The sequence below is a fragment of the Heterocephalus glaber genome, unplaced genomic scaffold (assembly GCF_053883595.1).
Source record: "Heterocephalus glaber isolate CG9 unplaced genomic scaffold, H.glaber_assembly_v1.0 deba00001547, whole genome shotgun sequence".
NCBI classification, from domain to species: Eukaryota; Metazoa; Chordata; class Mammalia; order Rodentia; family Bathyergidae; genus Heterocephalus; species Heterocephalus glaber.
In genome coordinates, this window is record NW_028258340.1 from 14,343,436 (window position 1) to 14,367,578 (window position 24,143).

At 37.0% G+C, this 24,143-nt stretch overlaps 1 protein-coding gene across 1 annotated transcript in view; it reads left to right on the forward strand.

Moving 5' to 3' along the window:
- The first annotated feature begins 426 nt into the window (after positions 1–426).
- Tmem47 (transmembrane protein 47) overlaps positions 427–24,143 on the forward strand; it is a 29,044-nt gene continuing 5,327 nt past the window's right edge. Inside the window, exons 1-2 of the mRNA XM_004850042.3 lie at positions 427–899; positions 16,214–16,354. Coding sequence (XP_004850099.1) covers positions 674–899; positions 16,214–16,354 — 367 coding nt within the window. The 5' untranslated portion in view covers positions 427–673. The remainder of the gene's footprint in view (positions 900–16,213; positions 16,355–24,143) is intronic.

The window sequence follows — 24,143 nt, forward strand, 5'->3', positions numbered from 1 at the left end:
ATCCCCGGAGTGTGAAACTGGCCTTGGGAAAACCGTGTTCTGTAACTGAGAGCGCGGAGCCATCCTTGCTCCACGGCCACAACCTAGGAAAACTAGGAATCACACATTTGACGCCTCCTAGAAAACGACCTACCCCGGGTCCCTAGAAAAGGAAATCCATGTGACTGGGAGTGGACGGGAGTGAGAAGACCCCAGAGTCAGGGGCCAGCCACCGGCCAGGCCGCCTGGAACAACTACTGCGCCCCGCGAGGGCTAGGGCCAAGAGTGGGGCAGGCGGGAGCCTCTGGAGCCGTGAGCCCGAGCCTGACGCCGCGCGGGTGCGGACCCGCCGCTCCTCCAGCTCGGCACCGCCTCCAGCAGCTCAGGGAGGGGCCGGGGCGGAGCGAGCCCGGCCACTCGGGGAGGAGCAGGCACGGGCGCGGGCAGAGCGCACGGAGAAGGACCGCGGCGGGATCGGTGTCGCTGCTGCCGCCGGCGTCCCCCGCACACGGCAGCCGCACTCACAGAGCCCCCTTCGCTGCGCGGCGGCGCGAGGCGCTCAGCCCCGAGGGACGGACGAGTCCCCACGAGCCGCAGCTCAGCCGCTCTCCGGGCAGCGAGGTCGGGCACCCCGGCTCTCCGGATCTGCCAGGTGTCCTCGCCTCTCGAGGGGCAGGCGGCGGCGACGTCCGGGATGGCTTCGGCGGGCAGCGGCATGGAGGAGGTGCGCGTATCGGTGCTGACCCCACTGAAGCTGGTCGGGCTGGTGTGCATCTTCCTGGCGCTGTGTCTGGACCTGGGCGCAGTGCTGAGCCCAGCCTGGGTCACGGCGGACCACCAGTACTACCTGTCCCTGTGGGAGTCCTGTCGGAAACCCGCCAGCCTGGACATCTGGCACTGCGAGTCCACACTCGGCAGCGGTGAGAGCCCGGCGCGCGCGACCCCTGCCTCCCCCGACGGCTAACGCCTCCTCCCCCGCTCCCCGGCTCCCTGCCCCGGCCGCCCCGGCCCTGCTTGGCGACCCCCGGTCTCCAGCCCCGGCCCGTCCCCGCCGGCCGGAGCCCCGCTCCCCTCCCCGTCACCGAACCTCAAGCGACGCCTCCCCCCGTCCCTCTGCCCTGGCCGGCTCCCTACCCGACGCTCTGGAGTAACTGGGTGCTATTTTGGGTGACTTATCATTTAAGGAGAGAACCAAGTGGCTGCGTAAAACATGTAACGCTTTCCACACCCCTGTGGAAAAGATACAGGCAAAAAGCGCCCTGACCCCAACGAGATGTGTGGGTTCTCTGCTCGGTGTTCCCCTCTTCCTCGTCGTCTCTCAAAGAGGAATTTGCCTGAGAGTTTACCACTCAGAGCCCACGTTTCTGCCTGTCCGACTTCAACCTTCTCTGTTTTTTCCCAAATGAATTTCGATTTGAGTTTTATTTCTTTAAATTTCGAGATGGTATGTCGAGCTGGGAGAGACGGGCTCGATTTCCCTTCCTTTTTTGGTGACTCCGTTGTTGATTCCTTCTTTCTCCACCACTGTAAGAAACTCCTCTCTCCCCCAGACCTTTCTTTCCGTTCTCCTTGAGCTACACACAGTTGCCTGGAAAGTGCTTTATTCAGAGATCACTGAAAGCTGCGAAGGAACAGGATAGGAGGTGAAGTAGGAGGTGGCCACTGGGGCTGCCAGACCCAGGGGACTTTATGGCTTTATTCCCTCCCAGACTCTCTAGCTGCCTTCCCGCGGGGTCCTAACTAAGAGAAATCGGCCAACTTCCCATTTCTTGCGCAAACTCTTCCTCTCTAATTTTCATTCCCTTCCTGCTGTTGTCCGCACGGAGAAAGCAGGATAAAGGGAGAAGACCTGCCAGTGATTTTTCTACACACACACACACACACACACACACACACACACACACAACATACACGCACGCGCGCGGGCACACATACACTCAACTGAGAAACTCATTAAATTCGTTCCTGACAGTTTCATAGTCTTCTCTGAGACTATTTATAAAGCTCTACTGGAACCTTTTCAAGTTCTAATAAAGTTGAAGTAGCACAAAAATCTGATTTTCCTTTGTCTTTTGTTTCATGTTATAAGACAGATTAGTTTTCTGGGTTAGGTTCCTTCCATAAATTTAATTTTGTATTTACAAAAGGCTTTTTCTTTGTTATTACCTCAGAATTCCCATTGAGGGCTTTCGTCTTTGTTGATTAATTCACTGTGCAGGGGACTGGTTGGCAGCAAGAGGTCAACATCTAGGTCTTTTAATTCTTTCGGGGTTGGTTGTTTACAACTAAAGGTAAAATAAACCGGCCAAATTCCTTTCTTCAGTAACCAGGGGATCCAAATAAACTTTGGAGAAAATATCTTTTCTTTTCCCTCTTCAATAGAAATGGAAATTTATGTAGGAATGCCAGCTTAGGGATGTCTCCTTAGCAACGTGAATCTTTTGCCCCCTTTCTCTCTGTCTCCTGAAATAATAGCCCTCTGATGGCATAAAGACTTTAGATAGGTTAGAGAAACCAGCTTCAATTCCCTTTTGCTTTTCAGGCCGTCATCCTTTTCTCCTGGACAGGAATTCAGAGAATGGGTGGAAGCCAGCTCAAGTTTGTTTGAGCAGTATGCAGTGTTTGCTAATCTTCCCTTAATTGCCTTCATACTCATTTATTTCAGCTTTCCTCCCTTCTAAGCAAAGAAATAGAGAGACACAAGATTAATGTGAATATAGTGGTGATAGAACTCTTGCAAAGTAAAAATCAAGCAGGCAGTTTCTGACCCCCTCCCGCGCTTTTATTCTACCCTCTTGAATATGCTCATGCCTCGTCATTTACTTCTGTTTTGGTTCCTGAAAATCAGTTTTAGTACTAGTTTGCTTAAAAAATAGTTTTTAGCCCAGAAAAGGTAGCATTTGTAAGCAAATGCTTAGCAAATAGAGATGGTTTTATTGGAGGCTGTCTGGAACAAGTTCTGGACTTTTTGTAGTAGCAGCTACTTTTGCTCTCCTTGGTTGAGAGGTGGGGGAGGGGTGAAGGAAAAGAAATAGAATGTGGAAAATTGCTGTGTCTCCACTTACATAATGTGCTTTCTTAAAATGTCCTGTGGACTTGAAGCTTCTGTCCACCAGTGTTTTGAAACGAAGGGGGGAGGGGCGCGCCTGAATCAAAACCAGCGATCCTTTTCTCGCATGTTCCAAAAGGCAGGCAGCTCTTTTCAGTCTGTTTGCTGTGTGGAGTGGCAGAAGGCAGGGAGGGAAATGTCTTCTCTAAAGATTTTAAAAGATCCACTTCAGTCTCTCTCGAAATGAATTACCTTGGGAGGAACCATCAAGGACAGTTTTACTGAAGGCCTTTCACCAGGATCTTCATGGCATAATTAAAAACCTTTGTCTTAATTAAAATTAAAACTGCCAGGAAGAGGCAAACTTGTATTTACAGATGGAAAATTTCTGGAATGTTTCTTTTGACAACAGTATGTCGTAGTTAGGCCCAGTTTCTACTGAAACTTTTGCCTGAGCCATTATTTTTAAACTTTAATTTTAATTTTGGTACCAAATATGCACCATTTGCTGTTTATAACCCATTTTATGGTCTTAAGCGAAGGCAGAACCTTGCCTCTTGTGTCCTGGTGTATTAAAGGTTGCGTCAGCACTCCTAGTAAGAACCGTAATCTGGTTGTCAGTCAGCTGAAATGCTTTTCTCTGGTGTTCCAATTCAGTGTGTGGGGAGAATGCAGGCACTCATCTTAAATTGTATTAAAAAAGCGACACAAATGAGAAAAGAAATAATTGACTGTCATCCGTGAGGGAAAAGAGGGAAAAAGTATGCTTGCTAGGAAGTTTACAATCTGCTGTACTCGTGGCTGCCAAGCCACAGAATTCCTTTCTAAGGATGATTTTCCCCAGTGTTGTTTTGGGTGGCCTTTTAATAAATCCTCAATCTTATTCAAAGCAGTAGTAAAGTTTTAGGTTTCTGCTTGCTCATGTTTAGTTTTGATAACTTTTTATAGAATAGAGTTAGGATTTCACAGACATAACATATAAGAGAAACTTTAGAGCTAATAGGATGGCTCAAGCGTGTATAGAATGTTGACACCCTAAGCTCAACATCAAGTGGACTGTATAATCCAGTGATTTTACATTCCTTTTTAAAAAAATGTATAAATGTGTAGCTATTTCATGTAAAGCAGAGTGATTTTTGATGCCCGTGTGATTTATTGACTCAGCAAAAAGCAGGGACATAGTGATAGCCAAATGAACACATTTTATTGACCGTAATTTGAGTATATGACAAGTGCATTTATTCATCTTTCCATCTTCAACATACTTGATCAAATAGTGCCTTTTAAGGAATATTGTTAACATCATTCATACACTGCCCTAAAAAGAGCTGCATTTGTAACATGAATCACTGGTAGTTTTGAAATGGCACTGCATTGTATGCAAATAGCAGGTGAATGTTATTATTTCCAGTTGGCAAGCACTAATTTTAAGAATGCTTACATGTAGCTCATTTTAAAAATTTTAGCATAAAAATCCACTTTTAAAAGAATTTATAAGAAAACCTATCTTAGGTGGTAATTTAAGATAAACAGAACTGTTTGAACACCTGCAATTCTTAGAAAATCTGAAATACAATGAGCCTTGAGTTCAGACACGTATCATCTGTACATATTCTGAACCTGTACCTTAAAACAGAAACCAGATTTCATTGAGAAGCCTCACAATGTAATTTGTTCCAGGAAAGGTTCAGCTTGTTGCTTGAAATGAGTTGATATTGATGCATGTTTACGAACAGCTCAGCAGCTGGAAGCCACTAGAGTTATACCTTCTGGCTTCTTCTAAAGGAGCAAGTGTAGGACAAATGCAATTTCGTTTAACCTATCTATATACCATAGATGGGTAGAAAAGGAACAGTACCAGTTAGCACCAAACTGTTTTCAAGTAATAAAGCGGAGAAAACCAAGTATAACTTATTTCAAGAACTTCATGATGAGCTCTTTTAATATCTTCTAGAATTTCAAGTTTCCCTGATTTTCTTTTACAAAGACCATTTTAATTTGTGGACAAATATAATTCCTCTTTTGCTCACATTCATAAAAGGATTGTAATGTCCAGGGAGCCACTTAGATCTGTCTTTGGCAGCAAAGGGATCTGATGGGTGTGTGAAAAGCCTGGCCTTCAATAAAACATTTCAAATAAAACAAAAACAAACAAAAGAATATCTCAAGCAATAGATTTTACCTGCTATCAAGAATACATCGTGATCATTTCCTTTGTAATACTAAGACTGCTAAGAGAGCCCATAGATACAGCCAGGCTACTAAATATACTAATGAAAATGGTGAACACATGACCTAAATAGCACAACAAACTTCTGTATAAACTAAATTTTAACAATCCTCTGGCAGGGCAGAGTAGTATTATGGAGAATACATGAGATTTTGGGTTCTAACTGACCAGAACTATGCCACTTTAGCAATCATGTGACCTCATGCAACATTATGTTTTCAAATGGTTTTCCATGAAGATTAGATATGTGAAACATTATATTTTTTTCATATTACACATTATAAGGACAAACGCAAAGTGATTTTTTGCAGTAAGAGGACTCTTTTTTAAAAAAATCCCAAAGTAATTGAATTTATGTATTGCAGAATGAAATCCTTTGTTAATTTCAATTTTAAATAGTGATATATATTACCTAGCATTTAATAATGCTCTTGGTATGTTGTGATTACAAAAGTATTATCTAGTTAGCTACATTTTATCCAGTATTATTACAGACCAGATACATCAGTTATTCCCAGTGTCACAGTAAACTTGGAAGGTAGTGAATATCATCCTTATATATTGTTGAGAAGAGCAGGGAATTTTGTAAACTTACAAAAGTCTCAATTGGGCCAGGGATTTAGCTCAGTGGCTCCACCTGTCTCGCAAGCGCAAGGTCCTGAGTTTGATCCCTGGTACCAAAAAAAAAAAAAAGTCTCAATTAATTGGTGGTAGAGACAACTCTTTAACAGGACTGTTCCCATTACTAATGCTAGGATATTAACTGGGCCAAAAATTAATGGTGTAAAATAAGCATTTTATTAGGCTCATAGATTGTGTCGGTTGGGAATTTAGATAGCCAGAGATTAGGATATTTGGAAATGTAGGATTCTTTTCTAGATAGTTTTATTCAGAGATTGGCATCTTTGTGGGAATAGCTGGGAAGCTGGTCTCAGCTGGAACTCTGGCTGGAGTGTCCACAGGTGGTCTTTTTAGGATGGTACTCTCAAGATGATTCGACTTCTTACAGGATGAATGGTTTCCCCAGAAAACTAGCCTCTCTAGTGAAATAGCCTGGGAAGTCACATGTCCACATGTCTCTTCTAGCACTTATGTTTATTCTGCAGAAGACACGAGGCCAGCTCAGATTCAAGAGGAGGAGAAGAGGACACTACCTCTTGATGGAGGGTACCATCTGACAGAGACTAGCTGCATATCTGTACTTTATTTCCTCTGGAGCCCAAAGACAACCACATAGCTTCTATACTTAAAAATTCCCCTCAGCCGACATATGATTTTAATGATTGATCACTTGTGTGGAGTCACTTTAGATTTAGGATGAAATGGGCTCAAGAACCTAACCAATCCACAAATACAGAGGTATAGATGTATAGACATAGCTGGCTGGTTTCATCATTTTTGGTTTGTAATTTCAGATGACCAAGGCTCAAAGTGATTGGAAACCTGGACTGTAGGTTGTTACTCCATGTTGTATGGTACCATTTTAGTCTTTTTTAAAAGAAAATTTTGAATGCATGTGATGAGACGCTTGGTACCTGGACACTAACATGTTAAAATTCCAGATAGAAGCCATGTTTTGCAGTACTAGAAAGGAATTGGAGTTGCAGAATTGTTTTTGTTTGCTTCCTTTTTGTTTGTTTGAATAACAATTCTCTTGAACACACATGTGTAAATACCAAATAGTTTCTCTGGTGTGAGAAACTGAAAGTGTAAATAAGGATTAAAATGAATAAGTGATAATGTGAAATAGGAAGAAAAGGTCCAAAGGGGTAGGGGAAGTGGGAGGGGTAGGGGAAAGGAAAGAAGGGAAAGGAAAAATGATGAGAAAAGGAAAAAATGGAAACAAAGTCTTTGTAAATAGGGAAGGGTGGAGGGGGTGAAGGGAGGGGAGGGAATGGGAAAAAAATAAGAACCAAAATACATAGTGTAAAGTGACAAGTACCCAATGATAAATGTAAATGTATCATATACCTAAAATGTACCAATAAAAGAATCTGAGAAAAAAATAACAAAAAAAACCAATTCTCTTGATAATTGTCATATATTGCATTGCAAAATCACAGCACATTTAGAGTAGAAATGATTTTTAAAATAATTCAAGCAAATAATTTATTGTATAGACAAAGAAATGGGGCATAATACAATGTTAAAGACTCACTAGAGAAATGGCACTTAGCCATAGTATTTTTTGCAGGGTTGCTTTTCAAAAATTTCTGTACTATTTCAGATAACTATCTCTTGGTGTTTGAAGGACTGTTGAATACTGTAACATGGAATTTTGGGTAGAGAGGTTAAGGACTACATGGGAAAGAGATATCTACTTTTTATAAGATTTTTTTATTATCCATGATTTGATTTCATATACATTGGATTTAAAGTCTTCAAAGAGATACAAATACAATCACACATGTTGATAGATCAGTTCTATTTTAGATGTTTATTATCACCAGATTTAAACTTTTATCATGACTAGTGCCTCTATGCTTCTCTGTGATGAGGTACTTTAAAACAGCAACTGATTTTAAGTTGCAAGTAATTCCACAAGTATGTGGAAACCAGCCATGTAAGTTTCTTGAGTTGATTAAATGAATATAAATTTTTATTGACATCTTACTAAATTCTGGCTTTATTAAAGATAAACTAATTTACCAAAAGCGGTTTTTCTTGAACCAGAATTTCAACCTCACAAGGCAAGAAAACCTGATAGATAAATCTTACCAATTTTTACGAATTATTGGATCATCTTCCTTGAAAATTAGACAAGTACATGTTTTCTTAAATTTTTTGCTGCTAGGTTTATGTAGGATTCAGGGGCACTGGTAGATCGTCAATTTTCTATTGTATTCTAATCTTGTCTTAGGCACTAAGACTCTCATTCAAAAAAATACAACAGTGAAATATTCATTGTCTCCAAAAGAACCAGGAAAAAATAGGTGGATCATGTTGGTTTCTATAGGTTTACTAGCTGTTGTGAAGTTTAAAATGATAGCTTAATGAGCCATGTTTCAAGAGATAATGTCACTAATGTTGGTGCTGTTTGTTCAAAAATAGAAGTTGGAGTACTGAATTAGATTTTTTGTTTTGTTTTGTTTTTTTCTGAGGCAAGGTCTTGCTATGTAGTTCAGGCTGGCCTCGAATTTGCAGCGATCCTCCTTCCTCAGCCTCCCAAGTGCTGGGATTACAGGAGTACAACACCACGCCTGGCGTGATGAATTAGATATTTTCTTTACAAAAAAGTTTGCCCAAATTCAAATTTTTATCAGAAAGGATTGTATTGCTGTCATGTTTAAGATCCCTAAACCAAATAATCACTAAAACACTGCCACGGTACTCTGTGAATAAAATCTAGAATGTATTTCTAGCACTGACATGTGACATAAAGAGAGATAGAAATTATTTCTCTCCATTTGCCCATCTTCTCATACATATCTAGTAAGTTAACTTCATTGAAAAATGGATTTCCTAGCAAAGGGTAGGCATGATCCTGGTACAATGTCAGTCAGTGTCAGGTTCTGTGTTAAGAGGTGATAATAAGGGTATGAGGGAAACAAATGGTGTCTTTTAAGTAAATTAAATAAATGTCCAAGGTGCTGGCAATGAGGTAATAAAAGTTCTGCTTCTGCAGAGGCATTATAAGGAGCTGGCAGTAATACTAACTTTCCAATTTTACCCTTGCATATTTACTAAGAGGGTGTCTTAATATTGTTTGTAGGTGGCTGTCTGGCTGTTTTCCTTCTCCTCTTTTATTATTATTAGCTGTCCTAAACCCATCACAAAGGATTTGTAGTCGCTTAGAATAAGGTCACCAGTTACTACTGGCATGAGATTTCTTCCTGTTTTTCCAAATAACTAAGTTTTCCAAATTGTAATCTACTTTGGATTTTTCAAAGAGTATAAAAGAAACAAACTTCCGTATTCTTTTTCACATGAAAAGTGTTAATTTTTATATCATTTGTTTGAAAAAAGAGGTGATCCTTTTAATTATTTGAAATTAGAATCTGAATTTTTTTGGCTATGTTTTGTTTATATCATGGAAAAATAGAAAATGTCTCAGTGCAATTTAGCCAAGACACCAAAGTTTAAACTGCCTCTGTAATAAGTTTATTTGTCTACTTCATTTGCCACATGCAGACTAACTTTAAAAACTTAAATATATCCTTCTGGAGGTACTCTGTTAAGTCTATAGTTACCTTTCTTTTACAAAAAATAACAGCACTGATTTGATTCATTTTTCATATATGAGGACATTGTCTTTCTTTCTAAACTAATGTATAATTAATCTTAAAATAAAATCTTAGGTTACATTTGATGAAAATAATTAAATGTCACAATTTATGACAAAGTGGGCTAGTTGGGAAAAAGATATCATCTTCAGTGAAGAGATGGATAACTTGAGGGGTGTGAGTTTGAAATATTTGGCAACTAAGCATTTTTTTCCTCTTAAACAAATGCCATCCTAGTATTTTCAGTTCCTGAAGAAGTAAAGGGATTCAAAATACTAACACAGCTTTCTATGTTTTCACCAATATAATTAAATTAAATTGAAATGTGTTACTATAAGTATGTCCAACAAATGAATAAAGATATTTAGAAGAACTGAATGTTTGCTGGGAATGAGTGAATTGGTCCAGTTTATTTTAGTGAATAAGGGAGAATTTGTGTATAATTTAAAGTGTTGTCAAGATGATTGATAAAAGCAGTATTTTAGGTGGGCTAGTGAGTGATTTTGATTGCATTTGTGGATATCATTTTAATATAATTTCCTTTCAGGGGGTTCAAAGATGAAAATATATCTTACATGTCTGGAAATTCGAATGTGATTATAAAGTGTTTTAAAACTTACCTTTTAATTTATAATGAGAATAATAGAAAGTTGGCAAATATCTATGAAAACTATCTAATATATACTATTACCCAACCAAACAGGGAGACTTATATGTGTAAGGTTAAAAATCTGTTTCTTCATTGCTTTTTAATTATATCTAATTTCCTAAAAAGTAGTGATTGTATGTGCAGGGATTTGCGTGTAGTATAACTAATCTCAACATAAAAATAATACCTACAGAGGTAAATAAATTAGCCAATATTTGATAAGTTAGAGGTTTGGAAATGGATGGAGGAGGATATAGACTTTAGACACTGATGTACACTGACCTCAAAAGTGTGGGAAATGTATCCTCATTGAAATTTTGCTTTTCCTGAAAATTTTAAGTGAATTTTGTCTGTGCATTGCCTGAGGGAAAGACAGTTCTCCAATTGGGCAATTATAATGTGGACCACAGAATTTTCATAATGCAGTGGCAATTCCAGACCAGTCTCCCATATTACACTGCTAAATTAAGTAAGTATGATTATGCAGAATACTAAAGCATTTATAGACACTGGCAACTCTGATGCCAGCTAATAAAAATACCTTGAAAGAGGACCCAAATTTGTTTCCTGAGTTGCATTTTAATGTTTGACTTGATGTTATAATGCAGAGACTGCCTGATTTTTTTAGTCTCTTACCATAGGGCCAAAAGGAGTATGTGTGCGTATTTTCTGCTATGGAAAGCAATAATAGAGAAACAGATGCTTACCTTTATCCTTGGCTTTTCTACATTCATTGCAAATGCCCCTTGTGTTATAGTATCATTTAACCAAGGTGCTTTTGAGGGGAACTGACATGTACATAATATGGTTACCTCATTTCAGGTTCGGTTTCCAGATGCAAAATATGCTGATCTCCCCTTCTGAGCCTTCACCAGTGTGTAGACCAAAGAGGACTGCTACCTCTGCAAAAGTGATTAATACCTGATCTCTCAGATCTTAGAAAACAAATTCAGATTTCTTTTTTTTATTAGTATGTGTTTGCAGTACATAATGATTACATTTGTCTTGGGGAGTTGGTACATGTGCATAATACATCTTAATTCTTTATTTTTCATCCCCTACCCTTCCCCTCCCTACTTGCTCCTTCCAACTCTTGGTCTCCTTCCCATTTGCAGAAGCCTAATTTTCATCATTTTTTTCCATACTACTCTGTCATAAAGATAAATTTGAGGCATTTATAGGTAAATGGATGCAACTTGAGACCATAATGTTAAGTGAAATAGGTCAGACACACAAGCTTAAATATCACATGGCTTGCTTATATGAGAAATTTAAAATGTCTGTCTAATGCCTGTCTTTCTCTATATCTCTCTATATCTATCAGAGAGAGAGAGAGCACAAAATAGAAGATGGATAAATAGGGATTAGGGAGATCTTTTTCAAATGGATGGGGGAACAAGAGATGAGAAGAGGTTGGGGGAGAGAAAGGAGATGAAAAAAAAGAATTGAGGGGAACGAATTCAGATTTCTAATCAGCTGACCTACCAATGAACAATGGCCAGTTTCAATTGCTCCCAGTACTGCTGTTTTATAAACAGCACCATGGCCATTGATGTTTTGCAGGGCTGGTTTATATTCACTGCTGCTCTACAGTATCGGTATATCATTATTGAAATGTTGTAAACTAATACGGAGTAATAAATCTCTAAGGATTCTTAACACTTTATCTGACTAAATAATGTAAGGACTTGATTGGAGAACTAATATTGATATAGAAATTAACAGATTATGAGAATTTTAAAATACATGACTTTTGAAGAAATGAGGCTGAAAACAGAATTTTTATGACATTTTAATTTGAAAGCACTGAATATGGATAGCAAGTATTTGTGGCATGCTAACCTTAAAGGAAAAACCATTAGGGTAGAGATATGTTTTCTGGCCATTTATTATAATAGTACTGTAAAATTGCCCAAGTTCTATAGAATATAATAAAATATTTTATATGTGTACATTGTTACAAAACCTAGTTTGGACTTCAGTCGAGAAGCACATGTTTGTCTATCTGTATAGATGTAAAGCTCAGCCTACTATCTTAATGGTCATTCTTGGATATCTACAAAATGTTTTCACTTTTTAAATTCCTTATATCCTAGTCTCTTTCAGTCTACACAGTCCCTGACTAGAGATCCCCCCCTCAGCTAGCTCTAATGTTTGAACAATGGATTCTGGTTGTTTAGTGTTACAGACAGGATGCCACAAGCCCTGTTCTCAGCTTCAAATGCCCAGGCTAAACCTTGAAAAACTACTGTGGACCTCATTGCTTATGGTAGCCATATCTAATCACATTTTTTTGCTTCCTATTTGAGGCTCAACTGGTCAGTTATATCAAGTGTTGGTTCCAGGCCAGTGGCCTGAGTGAATCCTTCCCAAGTGAGTATGACGACAATAATTCAAAACCTTGGCATTCCTCACTAGGGATATGGTCTCAGTATTCCAGTCTAAGCCCCGGCTTCCAGCCAGGAAACTGGCATTCATGGCCCATTTCTGGTCTCTCTTGAAAAATAAAACAGCTTTTCTGTTTGAGTAGCTCTAGCTCTGGTTGTGGACCAAAGGGAAGGGTAGCAGGATCACAGCAGTGATGAACCTGATGGATCTCTTTCTTTGTTGACTTTTCATCTAGATTGATTTTCTTATTGGCCACATTGTCGACACTAAAAATAAATACTGAGCATTTAATAGAAACCCCAAAACTGCTTGTGTACATCTGCTTTTTAGAAGTATTTCCTGTGGTGCAAGAAGTTTCTTTTCCTAATTAGACGCTAGTCCCTTTTAGTAAAATTTATTCTTATGCATTCTGTTATTTCATTTTATTGATTTTTCTCCATGAAGTCAAGTATAACTGTTTGGAAGAAATTCTAACATTAAGTGACATTAGGATTTTTTTTTTTTTTGCTATTTTTATTGCTATTTCATAGAAGTATCACTTTGTACTCTATATTACTCATTTATCAAACTGGCTTTATTATAAGAGGCCTTTACCTAGGGAAGAGGTTGATCCTTAAAAATTAGATATAAAAGGGCCAGGGATTTAGCTCAATGGTTTTGCAGCCTGCTGTGAAAGCGCAAGGACTGGAGTTCGATCCCCGGTACCAAAAAAAAAAAATTAGATTATAAAATGTAGATCAGAGATCACCAACAAACAAACTAGCCACAAGGTCAAAACCAGCCTACCACTTGCTTTTGTAGATAAATATTTATTGGAACATAACCATGCTCATTCATTTACGTATTGCCTGTAGCTATTTTCATACTACATGGCAGAATTTAGTAGGTACAACACATTATATAGTGACCTAGAAAATGGAAAATATTTACTGTTAGGGTCTCTGTAGAGAAAGTTTGCATATTTTTTCTATCTTTCAAAAATGCAAGCAATTGTGTATTTTATCTGTTCTTTAAGGATATTTCAGACAAAGACAAGTTATTAAAATTAATTCCTGTTTGATTTGTGTTTGCAAGTGAAAATAGACATTTGTGTGGCATTTTATGCATATTGAGTTATGTGAAAGAGCTTAGGAAAAAAATCAATTGCAGATTTATTTTAAGATCTTTTTATATGAGTGACACAATGTCATAAGCCTTGTTATATTTAGTTGTATCTTGATTTAAACAAAGCCAATACTAAAAAGTTCTTATTTACAGAAAATAATTTGGGAAAGTTGTTAAAAAGTAATAATCATTTCATAAAAGTATTAGTTCAACAAGAAAGTATCCAGCATAGGATCTCTTAACCAAATCCTCCAAGATTTTCATTGATGGATGGATTTTATTCTTTCCTTTGAACCTTATATGCTTTGATATAATTAAACTTTGATATATTTTTATTCAGAAATTTCAACTTACATACAAGTTTCCAGAAGGATTTCCATTGTGTTAAATAATGTGCTACGGATAAACTTTTCCAAAGAAATTTAGAGACTTCCAAGTGTAAGAATTATTCTATTGGCTTTTTAATTCAAAGCTACATGCTGGTAGGGAATAAAAAGCCATAGTATGGCTGTACTTTTAACTTCTACTTGAAAGCCAGATATATTTTGTTTGAAGTTACATGGCTTTGATACAAATAGATGGCATAAAAATGCTCTCTACTTTCTTGTGATTCATCTTTATATTTTAAGAAGTGCAGATTTGTTCTATTTTCCCCTTATTTATTTGTTTCCTGATTGCTGTGCAATTTCTTGTTGAGTGCCCATGAAATAAGCAGAATTTCTTAGGAGGAGAAGATGTGGGAAATGATGCTGGAGGCAGCAATATACAAGTATAAAGAAATGGAAAAAAAAAAACTTGGAGGTTCCTCTGCTCATCCTTTATCCTACTGCAGCAAAAAATGCAGTTTGGAAGCTATCTAGAGGGATTATTTTTGATGGAAGCATCATCATGAGTTCTGGACTTTGAACAATGTATTGCAATTTAACAATAGTGATGATGTGAGAAAGAATTGGAACTCTTCTATATTGCTGGTGGGAATGTAATCTACTACTACCACTATGGAAATCAGTAAGGAAGATTCCTCAAAAAACTCTGGCCAGAAACTCCAGTTTAACCCAGCTGTACATCTCTGCCTGGCTCTCTTCCCAAAAGAGTTAAAGTCCTCATATTACAGTGATGCATGCATACCCATGTTTATAGCATCACAATTCACAATAGCTAAATTATGGAAACAGCCTAGATGCCCATCAACAGATGAGCGGATAAGAAAATATGATATATATTAGAGTATTACTCAGCCATAAAAGAGGATAAATTTGAGTCATTGGTAGGAAAATGTATGGATTTTGAGACTATAATATTAATTGAAATACATCAGGCACAAAGGTCAAATATTGTGTGGTTTCTCTTATATGAGGAATGCAAAATATATTTAAAAAGCAAAATAAAGGAGAGATGAGAGGAAGCAGATGGGGAAGGGGACCTAAGGAGAGGGGAGGGGAGACGGGGAGGGCAGAGAGGGAAAAGGAATAAAAAATGATCGATCAAGATTAGGCTAGTTTTCTGTCATATCATGACCACAACTTTATTGTATAAAAAATATCAACTGCATTCATTGAGGTTTACTTTTTCCTATGTGTGATGTGCTTTTGACATATCCCATGTACAGAGGCTTGCACAACACAAGTGGTCAATATAGGCTTGCTGTTTTTTTGTATAAATGCAGAGGATGAACAACCATTTAGAATCCATCCTGACTCTCTGGGAATATTTAATTTCAGAAACCATTCCTGTAGTGGCAAATACAGCAGTGAGATAAGAGCAAAATGAAAGCAAGGAGGAAAAAACAAACTGCAACAAATCCTTCTGAAGCTAATTGGCTAGGGGATTGTTTTAGTGGTGGAGGGAAGGAATATAAAAACTTGGGGAATTTTTATGAGGTAAACAAAGGCTTTGCAAGAAGGGACAGCAATAAAAAGAATGTACTACATACTACCACACACAGCAACATGGATGGATTTCAGAGACTTAAAAGCCAGACACAAAGAGTTCATATTGTTTTTGAACAGGCAAAACTAAACTAATCCATAGTAGTGATATATGTTGTCAGTAGAAGTGAGAGGGTAGTTATTCAGTGAGAGAGGCACAAAGGAACTTTCTGGTGATGAAACTGTGTATGAGATTTTAATCCAAATAGTTCTTATATTGATTTACATATTCATAATATATATAACTTACATGCTAAATTAATATATTATCTATGCAATATATATATAAATTCATACTCATTTTTTTCTGTATTTAAGATTTGCGAACTTTATAATTCCATAAAAAATTAATTCATAATAATATTGAAAATAGGTCACAGAGGGGACACTTGATTCAACATGAATGCTTAATAGAGTACTTGGAAGAAAAGAGTGGCAAACCCCTCATCTAAAAACTCTGCTGAGCTTAGCGTAGGAGCCGTTTCTGAATAAGAACATTAATATTAATTTTTGTTGCAAAACATTTCAAACCCCAAAGGATGCTTAGCATGCATTAAAATCACATCTATTGAGCTGCAGCAAGGTGAAGGATGCTGAGCACAGTTCTGTTGATTCTTTGAGGACTTACTGCTTAAAAGCAATGCCTTTGTTTTTTCTTTCCAGATTGGCAGATTGCTACTCTAGCCTTACTCTTGGGTGGTGCAGCCATCATTCTCATTGCATTCCTGGTGGGTTTGATTTCTATCTGCGTGGGATCTCGAAGGCGCTTCTACAGACCTGTTGCTGTTATGCTTTTTGCAGCAGGTAAATACTTTCATTACTTTCGAACCATTATTAAAGTTTCATGATGCCTTGTACCATCCTCCCTTCTCATGCAGAAGCAGTGTGTGTTTGGAACCTTACATAAAAACTGAGAGCCGTTTCTTATATTTTAAGATAAGTTGGCTTAAATTGTAACATAATATCAGTTTTCAACATGTTAAGCATTTCACAGAACACAGTGGTATCTTCCAAAATTCTAACTAAAACGTGAATAACTAATACTTCGTGAGAGGACTATCACTTTCGGAATTGCAGCAGATGTATTTACCAACAATCTTTTTATGCAGTCAGTTTTTTCCCCTTTCTACTGCCCTCTTGGTGATCTTAAAGCAGCATCATTTTTTCTGACATGAAACTGGAAAAAAACATTTCCAAACTGTTTATCCTTAAGGGCATACATCTCTTTTTAAATAAACATTATGCTGGGAAATCATGACATGTAAATTGAACAATCAGACAAGTTAATTGTATGAGGTCAATTGTACATTTGTTAATTTAACAACCATCATTCTGTGAAGCATAGCTTAAATTGAAATATCTACCAAGGTAAATTAAAAGAGTTATGTATAAAAGAAGCTGGTGGACTAAAAGCACAGTACATTATTTGATATGAGTTTTAATTTTAATTTGTAAAGGTATCCTTGAATATATTACCCTTTTTGACTTAAGTTGAAATATTCTTGTGTCGCCTTCAATTTACCCTGTCAGTCCTATCTGATTTGAAGACTGCAAAATAAGCCCCTGTGACTGTCAATAATGAAGATACTGACAGAACCATCTACGATGTTAGATGGATTTTTAAAAGCTTTTTATAGGTTGGAATAGATGAAATTTCTTAGGATTTAAGGGATAGTTTGATCTAAAAATATGAAATCCAAAGTGTTCTGCTGCCCCCTGCTGTTTTATGTTTATCTTCTTATGCCTACGAAGACTGGTTAGAGCATAGGTATAAAAATGAAGGTCCAAAGTGTCGAAGGAATCCAGAAGTACATCTAATTCAGATTTGAGTGACTTGTTCAAGATTATGTAGTGGTTACTGGCAAACCTGAGGCTGGGAGCTGACTAAATCATTTTTTTTTTTTGATACCGGGGATGGAAACTCGGGTCCTCGCGCTTGCGCAACAGGCCGCAAAACCACTACGCTAAATCCCCAGCACCTTAAACTGAGTCTTAAACTAAATCTTAAACTAGTGTTTTAGTGTTTTATTCACTACTGACTCCCTTCCACATTAATTCAACTATTTCTTGAGTGCCTATTATGAACTAAATTTTGCCTTAAGGTACCTATAAAACTGACCAAAGTATTACTACAGATACTTTCTAACAGACTAGAAACCACGATTACAGAAAATACTTTGAAGTCTTACACAATGACCACAGTATCATTTCATTGCTCTCATGTGTAATAAAAGTCTCTATTCCGAATGACTAAGTACAACATGAAGACTCCCCGAAAAGATTCATTGTAGTTCTTTGATTTATTTTCCGTTCAGTGATTTACCACAGCTCTTTTTCTATTTCAGAATGAAATAACTTAGATGTTTCAATTGTAGTATAAGTATGTCGTCGCAGCTAGGATTTAGTAATGTAATGAATATTTAATCTGTCATAATAATATTTCTTGATACATTGTTTCCAATGATATGTGAGTCCTTAAAATTGAAATTCTACTTCAAGTAATTTCTAGAACAGATAGACATTTTTCACTTTAGACTAGTTTTAGAGATATTCTAGTCATTTATTATAAATACTCAATTTTACTGTACGTATCTAGTTACTATTCCATTTAGAATTTATCATACTGTATAATGGCAAATGTAGAATCTATAAATTTATTGTTGATACCTTCTAATATAAGCATGTCTAGAAACTAGAAGTTTCTATTTTATTCTAAAAAATTGTATTTTTCTACATGTAGAAAAAATTTTGAAAATAAGTAGTAGATATAACAGAAAATATATTGTAAATGAACATAAATTAAAAGAAATGGATTTGGCCAAAATAAAGATTTTGATTTACCTGTGGCTACCATGTATATTAGTAAATCATAAAATAATGAAGAAAATCTCTGCAGCAAAATTCATATAGTATTGTTGTGCCAACTAAGACCAAAAATGAACATTATATTGCTACATTTTAAATATGTACATGGGCTGAGATTTTACTCATTCTAATTTGACAATATGATTATGAAAGCTTGTTTTGAAATAAGCAACAGTTTAATGTTTGCTTTATATATAAACAAGATAAAAACTCCACTGGTTATTTGTAACATGTCAGGAAAACATTTCTCTCTCCCATTTGTAAAAGTCATTAAAGAATTGGTTATATCTGATTTTTGGAAATTATATTAATTACACACAATAATCTCTTATTGGCTTGGGCTTACTAATGGAAAAGTTGGAAAATCTGACTTGGAATTATGCTAGCTAGTTATTGTCTATTTTGCTTACCTTTTAGTAACTATTCAAGTAGTTGGTTCGTCTCACTTTTAATTTGGTTTAGTGATCTTTTATAAATACATATTTGGGGCTATTTTTTACCTTTTCTTTATATCTTGTTCTACTTGAAAACAGTTGCCATTTCTCTTCTTTTCTCAAGACACTTTTTTTTTTTGCAAAATTAACCTTGTGACAATAAGCAATATATTGGTGTTTACATACATAAAGAATATTTATCTCAACAAAGAAATGTTCTTTCGTTTCTTCTGCTGAGACATGTAGTACATAAATTCAAACCAGGCACCACTACCACTAGGAAGCATCTCTATCCAGAACTCTATACTTTCTTAATTCAGTACCATGTGCTATAGTTTGTACTCATAGGCACTCAATAAATAGTATCTGAATGAATGATAGAAAGATGACCAAAGCATGTGGCTTACAATATGGTGGGGAATAACAAGCATGTAAACAACTAACTATAATTTCTGTTTTTAAAATCTATTTCTCTTATTGAGGCTTATTAATCAGCATGTTTTACATGATCACATAGCTAGGATCAAAACAGTTAAAAAAATAATAGTTATCAAAATGATTTTTAAAAATTTTTAAATGTTTTATTCATTTAACAAATGTCAGGCACCTCCATTATGCAAGTATATAATATCTTGATGTTAGATAAGAACTTCTAAGGGTTTTTATTGAAAACTTAAGACTAAATCCATAAAGCCAGCTAGAGAGATTTGAAAGATTTAATCTTCTCTTTTATTTGAAGTCTTTCATTTGGGATGGGCTTGTTACCTGCTTTAACCGTTGCTAGCAGGGCTAAGAGCTAGCCATCATTACAAACCATCTCAACCATTGTCCCACTTTTCACAAATCTCTTACTCACCAGTCTTGGAAGTCAAGATTTCATAATCAGATTTCATCTGTAATAATGATGCTGATAATAATAATTTAGCACCTACCATATGCCACAGTGTTAGACACTTACCATAAACTATTTCTGGTAAAACAATCTTAACATTACTGTATCAATGAAGAAAAAGGCTCAGATAAGTTAAGGAATTTCTCAGCATTATCCACCTAATAAGATGGAGCACCAGGGTCTAAATTCAGGGCATCTAGCTGACTTGAAAGCCTAAGTGACATTCTTGAGTCATCTTCCCTTGGGTGCACAGCACATGTGGAAAAACTAGGGAAGTATCAGCTTCGATTTGGAATTCACCTGCCAACTGTGGACTATAGTTGGAGTACATCCTGTGACTCTTGGTACTCCATATCAGGAGCAGCACCTGAAGGAAGTCAGCAACTTGATGTCATAAAAACCAAAGACTGATCAGTGCAGCATGACTGTACCATAACACATAATGAAAGCTGTATATGTTTCCAATGGAGTTTACTAAAGCACACTTCTTTTTGTGTCACTGACAGTGACAGATAAGATATGATGTGATTCTGATAAATTACATTCAGTTCTCTTCACTAAGGACTTGGTGAAGTTAAAGAGACTTTCTCTTTCTTGGTTATCTTCTTTTATTGTCTAGTTTTGAACTGGCTGAAGGTTGTTTTTATAATCCACAAGTATTTAGGATGAGTGTTTCATTTCTTCCCCCAAGGCCTTTAATATGAATTACAGAAAATTATCAGTTTTCTAATTTAAATTTTATTATCATAATCCACATTTATTATACAGCATTATTAAAGATGGTTCAATTTGTTATATCTGTGAAAAACCTCCTGTATGTAATTATTTATGTGAAATGGCGATTTTTTTCAAGCTCCTCCAATGTATTTCCATCTCATAATTGTGTTTCATGAGAGGTTTGTGTTTTGCACACGTTGTTACCATCCTGTGAGTTACAGTGAGATAGCTAGAGCCATTTGGAGTCTAAATTTTTGGAGAAAAAATGGTGTCCGGCTTTGATTTCCAACTTTAAGGGAGGAGTTCTACTCACAGATCCTTAGATTCCATGTTATTCCCCATGTACCAACATCAAACTATACTTTGATACAGTTACTTTTCTCTTGTTGCTGAGGCAAAATACCAGACACCCAAAGTTAAAAGGGAAGGGGTTCACTTGGCTTACAGTTCTGAGAGGTTTCAATGCATAATCAGCTGGCTCCGAGGCTGTGATGACAAACAAGCATCACAGAGGGGAAACAACAAGGCAGCAAAGGTAACAGGAGGGCCTTCACAGTGTCTTTCTGCCTCTTTTGTCCCATCCAGACTACCGGGATTAGAGCAGTGCCAAAATGGTCTAGTAATCCCATGCCCTTAATCCCAGCATCACACATTACAGATTCAACTACCTCTGGAAAAGAAAGTCCCACCTCATCTGCATGAGGGCTGGGGGGACTTCTAAACAGAAGCCACAACTGGTATAATTTACAGTATCATTGTCCATTAATTAAATTCATACTACTACTTTTAGTAGTTATGAAGAAATTGTTGACTTTATTATTAATCCTATACAAGCAAATGTTTTTATTCTCCAAATTGTCGTTTCCTTTATGTAAATTCTATATTTCCTTTGTGTAAATCTTGGCTACTAAAGACTGTTACTTATCTCATCAGTCTGTCCTTTGTTTCCATACACCACTGTCATCTTAGTTGAGGCTAAAACTAGTCCTCAAATGCTAAGTCCCAAATTCAGTCTCCCTTATTTTGTTGTATTTTTCTATGGTAATAAATCTGACTTAATATGTCTATGTGACTCCTTGATTTCCTTTTCCTAGGGCCTAGTTATGCAGTTCTTTCTTAGAGCTTTTCTTTACATTCTCATTCTTTTTCACCTATAGTGTCTTAGGCATTACTGTACACAGGAAGCCAGGCACTAACTGACCCCCAAGGGGCCTGTGCTTTTGTGTACTCTTCCCCATGTCTGTGTTACACACAAACAAACATGAGGGTTTTTTTCTGAAATATGAATCTGGTCTTGTTATTTAACACTTTAGTTTTCATAGAAACAGTTTCTGAGATAAGGAATCAAGTATAGACATTTTATTTGGGAGGTAATAGAAGGGGTGTGGTAAGGGGTATGGAACATGAGATACGATTCAGAAGGCAGCCAATAAAGGGCACATTTTTTGACTTGAAAGCAGAAAAATCTGGGACTTAATTTTCCTAGAGAAACTCTGGAAACCTCGAACACATACCTCAAGAGTTATCTCATTTGAAGGACTAGACAGCTGAGGTGTTTACACACCCAGTACTGGGAATCATTGGTAAGGCCCACTGGTTGTGACTGAGGGGCAGCATTTTAAATATTCCAGAACTTCAAGTCTGCTCCAAGGACAGGTATATTAGCTTGAGTGGCCAGAGGAAACTCAGGGAAGAAAAGCCATAGGAAACAGTTGGAAGTCAGGTTAGTATGTGCTGAAGTCATGAGGATGAGCATTTATGAATAGACACCAGCCGCCTCTACACTTAAAATAGCATCTCAGATGTCTCTCTAGAGAAACAAAAAAATCTATTATTTTATGATACATAAAGGCATCTATCTTATGGTCCTAATGAAACATGTCACTGTGCATTTGCCCTTCATTCCATCCATGTTAATTGCCTGTAGGCATACCCTTATACCTCCAGTCTCTACACAGATCGCTGATTATTCCTAAAGGTCTTTTCATCTTCCTCTTCTCATCAAGTCCTACCCATCATTCAAGAACCAGTTTAAACACTGCTTCCTTTTGGCAACCCCTTTTTTTTCTCTTAAGAAGGATTAATATTTGACATTGAGTTCAATAAAAGTAGTTGAATGGATGATAAATAAATGTGTCAACTTCTACTGTTGAATACATTTGATTTTATGCTTATCTGTGGGTCTATACCACCATCTTATCCTCTTGTAAAACACAGTGGGCACCCAATGAATATTTGTTGAAATATTGAAATATTCCCTTAGGAAAAAATATTGAATATTTCAATATTGAGTGTTTTGAATATTTTAATATTGAAAACACTGAAAAATACTCCCTTAGAAAGGAGGAAAAAAACAAGAATTAGTATCTTTTTGTTCCCATCATGCTTCTATTCACACAGTTTCTTAGTTATTGTTGCCTCCTTTCAAAAAAAGTGTGGCGAGCATGAAATCAACTCATGTCTCTTCAAATTCTGAAATGCTCCATAACTTCACCTTTGTGTCTCTAAGACAGAGCATAGGGAATACCACAGCCAATGTCAATTGTGTTTCATTGATGGATGGTAAAATAGAAATATACTATGATGGCATTTTCTTGACCTCTAACCTCTAGTTCCCGTCCCCATTGCAGAATTTATGAAGGGCAAAGAGACTTTTTTTTTTTTACCTGTGTCATATATTGTATTAAATTGAGAAAATTATTTACCAAACAAGTTTGTAGTTTTTGTTTTCAGTTTTTCTATTATATACATTTTTCTCTTCAATCCAGGGAGTACAACATTCAGAGGCATAAAGCATTTTAAGATAATTTTTGTCTGGCTCAAACACAATAAAGGTGTAAGACAGCTGTTCAAGAGAATATGCCACTGGACTCTCATAGAGTTGTTTTTCCACCGTAAGGAAATTGTGTCATTAAATTATACTGGGGAAGTCAAATATTTGCTAAATAAAACACATTGAAATGAATATTAAAAGCAGCCTAGGTAAATACCTTATTCCTGGGACTGGCCAGTTCACGAAAGAAGCAATGTAATGCTTTTAGAATGTAATTCCAATTTGTTATTTCTTCTCTGCTCAAAATCCTCTAGAAACTGCTTGTCACACTTAAAATAATAACATTGAGGCCCCTAATCATAATTCTCAAGGTTGTCCATGAGCAGCCACTGCTGACCCTTGCAAGGCTTTACTCATCCTTTCCATTCTTTGTACTGCAACCACAACATCTTCCCTGCTCTACAGTGTACCCGATGTCCCCTGGGTTAGGAGCTGGGCATTACCTGTGCCCCCTTGCTGGAATACTTACTCCTGACTCTCATAGCCTACACCTGCATTTCATTCTGCATTTCATTCTGCATTTAGGTCTGTACTCAAATGTCTTTTCTCCAGAGGGGCCTTTTCCCATCATTGATCTGAAAGAGTAGCCCTCATTCCCCTGGTCCTCCTTTCTTAGATTTTCCTGTCTCTTAGCGGCACCTACCATTGTATTCAGCATTTATTTACTAATAGTCTGCCTATCTATGAGAGTAGCAACTTTGTCCATTTTGTTACCAAGGATGTCTTAAACTGTATCACTTTTGAAACACTGAAATATTCATTGAATGCATTTATATGTTGAATGAGTAAGTTAATTACTATAACTAACACATTCCTTCTTCAATCACATCCTAGAAGGATCACCGATGATTT